Here is a 6,834-nt window from a genome sequence, read left to right on the forward strand (position 1 = left end):
TATTTTGTACGAAAGACAATTAACAGAAGTTGCTTAAATTTAGGAACCATTGCCCATTTTCGTCTTTTTAAAAAAAAGATTTACTGGTCCAAAAAATAATTCGACTTTAGACTTTAGACTTTCTTTTAATGTCATTACACAGAACACACAGCAGTGAAACTGGCAACGAAATTTCGTTGCTTGGCAACCATTAAAAAACACAGCAGAGTGAATTTATTTATACAAGTATAAATATAAATATTAATGAGTTAAAAAAGTGTAATATAGTATAAACAGAATAAATAAATAACGTTTTAAATATTGCATAGGATTAATTAATTAATTTGAGTAAACATTGAGATCATATTTAGAAAAAAATATTATTTTTTTTACTTGAAACTGTACTGAAAGGTGTATTCCTATGTAATTGGCATAGTTAGTTGTTGTTTTTAATTGATGTATTTATTCATCTTGTTTCCTTTTACGTCTCTTGGCTTGACGGCCTCTCAAAACTGTCTGAGTATATAATATGGCTCTTTTTTATATATATTATTGTATGAATTACAATAAGTAAAAATTCACTAAATTCTGTGTTAAGTAACTTTTACCTGTTTTATTGTCTTTTTGGTGACTATTTAATCCTCAAAATAATTTGAGTAAATATCGAGATCATATTAAAAATACTTATTTTACACCCTTCTTTTAAAAACTGTATTGGAAACTGTATTAATATTGAATAGGCATAGTTGGGTTTATTTCATGTTTTATTTATTATTCTATTTTCTTTAGTTCTGTACATATAAATATATGGTTTTCTTCAATTTGAAATGTTTATAAATATGTCATTTGCATAGTTATGTTTATTTAAGGTAAGGTAAGGTAAGCTAGAACTTTATTGATCCCTCAGGAGGTCACCTTCAGGAAATTGTTTTTTCCAATTAGCCACAGCAATACAGCAATTTTTCATAAAAAATAAAAAATAAAAATAAAATAAGAACAAGAAAAAAGATAAATAAAGACATGATTTTAAATAATTTTAAAACTTGATTTTTCAAAAATGTTTCCACAATATTTTGGCTTAACTTATCAATATTTTATTGGCACAGTTTATTTATTTTTTTAATTAAACATTTTCCATAAAAAAAAAACAACGTGAATCCAGGGTCATAGGAGTTCACGTCCAGTTCACGTGTTCCCAGAGTTCAAAGCAACGCGCATGCGCACTTCAGTTGTTATTGCTAACGCTCCTCGGTGTGGTTACTGTTGTGACGCTTTCGTCTGTATCCGTGCGTGAAAGTACATGTGACGGACACTCGCGGCACCGACCAGAGGGACTGGACCGAGCCGTGACCACAGTCCACAGTCCAGTACCGCCGGGTTTCTGTCGCTCCCGCGAGAAGCTAACTCGTTAGCCAGCTAGCACAACAAGCTAGCTTGAAACTTTGCGATGCGCTCCCTCCGCCGCGGCTAACGAGCTAACGAGCTAACGGTGTTTCTGTAGATGCCCGGCGGTGTCGTGCTGTTCCCGGGGGACATGTGGCAGAACGTGGTGATGACCGGGCTGGCGCTGGTGGCCATGGTGGCGTGTGTGCTGGTCCTGATGGTGTTGTCCATGATGTTGGGTGAGTCCTTATGTTCCCAAGAAAACACTACAAATGTTGCTTCTTTACAAGCATTAAAATGTACTGTATTATGGTAAATGTTGGCTTTAATTTGCTAAATCCAGTTGCTCAAGGTAGATTTATTTAAATGAAATGATCAATTGTTTAATTCTTTATCAAAAACTACTATACTTGAAGTTCACTTTATCAAGTATACTTGACTTTAAGTGTAGGGAGTACTCCTAAATGTATGTACTTACAGTGTAGCAAACGTATACTAATTTGATGCTCTTTTTTTGTACATTTTAAGTTCACAGAAATATACTTTTAGGTGTACTGATCTCATTTCATAGTACACGAAAGCAACCTTAAAGTAAACTCTTCTTTTTTGAAGTTTGGTTCACAATAGTAAACTTAAAGTATACTCATAAAGTACAGTATTCCCTATACTACCAATGCACTAGATATACATCCTGAATGTGTACTTAAGTTTACAAAAGTAAATGTAATAATACTCAAACTACATTATTATCTATACTACCAATGTACTAGGTATACACTTCAAGCCAAGTTAAGTTTACAAAAGTATACACAAAGTACAATATTCTCTATACTACCAGTATAACAGTATGAGTACAGTTAGCAATAAAAGTAGTGCACAAATATGATATAATAATATGGTGTGATAATATTTGTATTCATTTTTATTTACATGTTATTTTATGCCACCACAAAGAAAATCCAATGTCGTGTTTACAAAACTAGCTGCTTTTATGAAACTTGCTGTACCTTCTGTTACTTTCTGTGAACTGGAAATGTATTTTCCCGAAGGATTAATAAAGTTAATCTAATGTAATGATCAGATTCATGACAGCATGTGAAACATCTAATGAAGACGCAGTCAGTAAAGAGCGAGAGTCTCTATAACCTTTGATACATGGAAATCCCTTTGACTTTATCTGAACTACAATCACAAGAACAAAAGTCACAGGATGTGACTTAAGTTTTTAGGTCTATTACATTTGATTAGATCAACTTTATTGTTTTTCCAGCACACACAACACAGATGATGGATTCATAAAACAAGAACAAAGTTCAATAAAAAGAAAGTACAAGATGAAACTATCTAAATGTAAAGAACATAGATCAAAGAAAAACAACAAAGGCAAAGGATACACAGATCAACATGGAATAGAATCATCTTTTCACTTCACTCCTGCCCCTAAACTCAGAATTAAACAATCTAATAGCACGAGGAATGAATGAGTCCCTGAGTCTATTAGTGTTGCATCATGGGAGGAGCATTCGAGCACCGTAGTTTGTCGATTGATCTCCTCCCTGCAACTGTCACCAGTGAGTCCAGCTTCGTGTTATTGCGATAAAGTGCTATTGAAATGCTAACAATACATATTGAGTATTAACATTGTTTTTTCAGCAACAGAGAACATGTTGTACGTTTTCTCTGAAGGTAACCCATAGCAACAGTCTATAGCTTATGCATCAACTAGAACTAAAGACACATTAAAGTACATTGTAATGCAATTGAGCTACTTTCATTATTGGAGAGCAACACTCTTATTTCTATGGACAATTCCCTCAAGTTCCCAATCAACCTCTGTATGTTTTTTGGACTGTGGGAGGAAACCGGAGTGCTCGGAGTAAACCCACACAACACGGGGAGAATTTCCGAACAGATTGAATTATTAAGGAAACTGGCCATATTACGAAGCCTTAGGTCCCCACTCTTAAAATAAATGTACAACTAAATTAAAAGAATACTTTAGTAATATTATTTAATTAACTTAACTAGCACAATCATGGGTTGGTTGGAACCATGAGTACATTTAAAAAGATACAATAAATGATCAGTTTGTCACTGTAAATACTGTCTGAGAGGAGAAAAAGTGAGGTTATGTGTGGGACTATTCTAATGTCGGAGGCCACACCAAATATATATATATATATATATATATGTAGAAAATGACAATAATTATAATATAGGTCGGTGAAAAGCAGGTGGTTTTGCAAGTGTGTCGTTTCATGGTCTTACAAGAAGCTCATCTGTGATCTTTCTGCGTAGAAAATGACCTAAATGTGGCTTTTATGTTACACAAGAGCCATTGCGCAACGCAAGTAAGAATCACAAATGGACCGAGATGGTTAAAAACAAGTTACTGTTTGGTTGGTTTCAAATATTTTTATCAGGTTAAGAATGCATCTTGTCCTCACTTCGCTTTCAGTGAAAATGTCATTTGTTTGATACATTAATGATGTTTTCTAGGGGGTTTAAGAAAATATCTATACCCTTTAATATCAAAACACTTTCTTCGCGTCTCCGTATTGATATTTGAATAAATATCGATACATTTTTGGGGGCTATCGTTTCATTATGTATTGATTGTTCTACAATAGTTCATACTTCAATAAAGTTTGTTTAAATATCTATCTCTAAATATTTACAGTGCTTTTGTGCCTCAATTAAAAAGTAACTCTAGATGGCCGCAGTAATTACAACGCAGCTGAAGGAAGAAGGAAATCCTGCGAGTTTGCAGCGATGACTGAGGATGAGAGGATACAGTCTACTGACTCTTTCAAGAAACATCTTAAGATGTTTTTATTTGTTCAGGCTTTTCCTTGATCTCCTGTTGTGTTATCAGTTTTATCTTGATCTTTAAAGTATATACTTTATTGAATATTGTTTTGATTGTTTAAGCGCTTTGTGACCCTGGTCTGGAAAAGCACTATATAAATACAACTTACTTACTTACTTATTTACAGTGAACTGGTCCAAAATAAAACCATCCATTGTTTTTATTTATATTTAACTTAACTTAACATATTCATGCTAAGGCTGCACGATATATCGGAAAAATATTGATATCGCGATATCATATCGAAAACATGTGCGATGCACGTTCTGTAAAGTTGTCAATTTGTACTTCTATGTCTTGTTTTTGTATAAATATCGCATTAATACCGATATCGCACTTCAAGATGAATATCGTACATATTAACAATATCGTGCAGCCCTAATTCATGCTATTTATTATTTTTTTGTTGCAATTAAACTTCCAGCTGCTAGATGGCAGCAGTTACTACATTCTCTGCAGCTAAAGTAACAATAAAATACTGCGAAATCCTAATGATGACTGAGGACGAGAGGATGCAGCTTCTAAAGCTGATGATTGGACATATTATGTTTTCAAAGATTGATTTAAAGCGACAGTGGTGTAACCTGGTTCTCTATCTGGCCTCTTGTAGGGTGGTATGTGGTCTGGCAGCTCTTCCTGTCCAGGTTCAAGTTCCTCCGCGAGCTCGTGGGCGAAGCGACGTCCGCTCATCGCGCCCAAGCCTCGCCGCCGCCGCCGCCCGAGACCAAGCCCGAGCGCCCCGCCTCCATCCAGACGCGGAGTCGGCCGAGGACCGCACGCCAAAGAGTCGCCTTTCCCGAGGACACGTCGTGATTCATCCATCCCCGGACCACCGTAATCTGAGTCCGCCCCCCCTCACCGACTCGTCTTTCAGGGTGATCCAATCAGACCAGGCTGATCTCCTGGGTACAACAAAAAAGGGAAAAGCCATTTTTCAAGCCAATTTTTTTTTTTTTTGGTCACGTGATCAGAGCGTCCCCCTCCTTTTCTTTTTAAACTAATCCGTGTCTTACGAGGACAAGAACACGTCAAAGGTGTAGAATCCTTCACCACTTGTTTAATGGACTAAAGAAAAAAAAAGTGCAATGAAATCTTTGACGACTTCTGACAGAGTCGGACATGAGTTTGAAGGAAGCGACGCTGCTAAAACACATTTGTAGCCCCCCACGAGTGAATCCGTCCCCCCCGTGCCTCGCCGTCTGTCTCAGTGCCTCCTCTTTAGTCACATGACCTGAAGTCTTCTCTGTAAATACCCATGATGCACCTCCCCTCTGGCACCTCATCCATCATGTTACTCGCTTCAGTTGATGCCATACAGGTATATGTTCCGGGTCGTCCCGTGGAACCTTTAGACTGTCGCACGCAATGTTAGAAACACACGCGGTATAATAAACACATGAAGTCTTCAGGATTCATTTGTGTTTAATTTACTTTCATAATACTGCATGTACCTCCTCCTGTCCTGGTGGAACGATATATATATGACCTTCTCGACAATAACTACTAACACGGGTATACTTGCTCCTCGCAATACAAGAAGGAGACACCAGAGGGCGCCACAGTTGTTTTTACCGCAGCGTTTGTTGTGAAGAAGTTCACGTTTACAGAACAGGCTCAAGACTGTCTTTTGTCTGTTCGTGCAATACTTCTTTTTGGCTTTAATGTGTCTTTGACTTTGGCTTTAATCTCCGTTGCTGAACTGCACCGTGGTTTCCTCAGCAGAGCCGGTGACAGATTGAGTTCAGATACAAACTCTTTAAATGGGTCAGTTGAGGTGAGAAGTACTTTAGAATCCTACAACTTTTGCTGCTAATTTTGTAAACATAAAACACATTTTTCTTGTGGTGACATAGCAGAATATATATATTTTTTTAATAAAAAAAAAAAGGATCCTAAAAAAGAAGTCAATACACTTAAATATCACTATATTTTTTCACAATACTGTGTCAATATTCACCTACTGTATTAATAAATAAAATAACCTTTATTTTTTGGCTTTAATATCATACATTTTGTATAAAATAAAAAAAACATTTGAATTTTTGAATGAATAATCATAACTTTAAATCAATTCAACTTTCAGACACTAGATGCCAACAGTCATTACGTCCTCCACAGCTAAACCAACAATGAAATCCTTGTGATGACTGAGGACGAGAGGATACATTCGACTCCATTAGCTTTTAAGTGGCACTCGTATCGTGATACATGTCAAATTGCCAAATAATCCATAATTATGCTGCCGTTTGCCATTGAGCCTGGAGCTTCAGTGTGCCGCCATCTTGGAAAAGGTAGTTCAACCCTTTGGTTCAAAAACTTCCAAGTCTTTGCCCATTGTTCTCATGCAGGAGTCTCTGCCTCCTCTTTCCCATCACTTGCCTTACTACTTGTTTGTCCAGCTCCTTTTAACCTAGTCTACAATTGGAGGAGTGTGTTGTCAAGAATATGACGATATGATACATGTAACGATACAATATACTGTGATACTGTAGTAACAAGTATATATGTGTAGTATTGTCGAGTACTTGATTTGCAGTATTTACAGACCACATGACTCTTGAAGTCGTAACTGCCTTGATTTGTTTTCAAACCAAAATATGTCC

The 6,834-nt window shown here is 36.4% G+C and overlaps 1 protein-coding gene across 1 annotated transcript; it reads left to right on the plus strand.

The window, feature by feature from the left end:
• Nucleotides 1-1,198: 1,198 nt before the first annotated feature.
• Nucleotides 1,199-5,637, plus strand: smim13 (small integral membrane protein 13). Its single transcript, XM_087785698.1, has 2 exons — nt 1,199-1,601; nt 4,842-5,637. The coding sequence occupies exons 1-2, from the start codon at nt 1,481-1,483 to the stop codon at nt 5,042-5,044; spliced, it is 324 nt and encodes a 107-aa protein (XP_087641824.1). The 5' UTR covers nt 1,199-1,480; the 3' UTR covers nt 5,045-5,637.
• Nucleotides 5,638-6,834: the final 1,197 nt, after the last annotated feature.

This window comes from Callionymus lyra, chromosome 3 (genome assembly GCF_982586985.1).
Source record: "Callionymus lyra chromosome 3, fCalLyr1.hap1.1, whole genome shotgun sequence".
Taxonomy (NCBI): Eukaryota; Metazoa; Chordata; class Actinopteri; order Syngnathiformes; family Callionymidae; genus Callionymus; species Callionymus lyra.

Coding starts and splice junctions, on each gene's coding strand:
- smim13 (XM_087785698.1), top strand. CDS start 1,481: ATGCCCGGCGGTGTCGTGCTGTTCCCGGGGGACATGTGGCAGAACGTG. Junction 1,602..4,841: donor GGTGTTGTCCATGATGTTGG/GTGAGTCCTTAT, acceptor GGCCTCTTGTAG/GGTGGTATGTGGTCTGGCAG.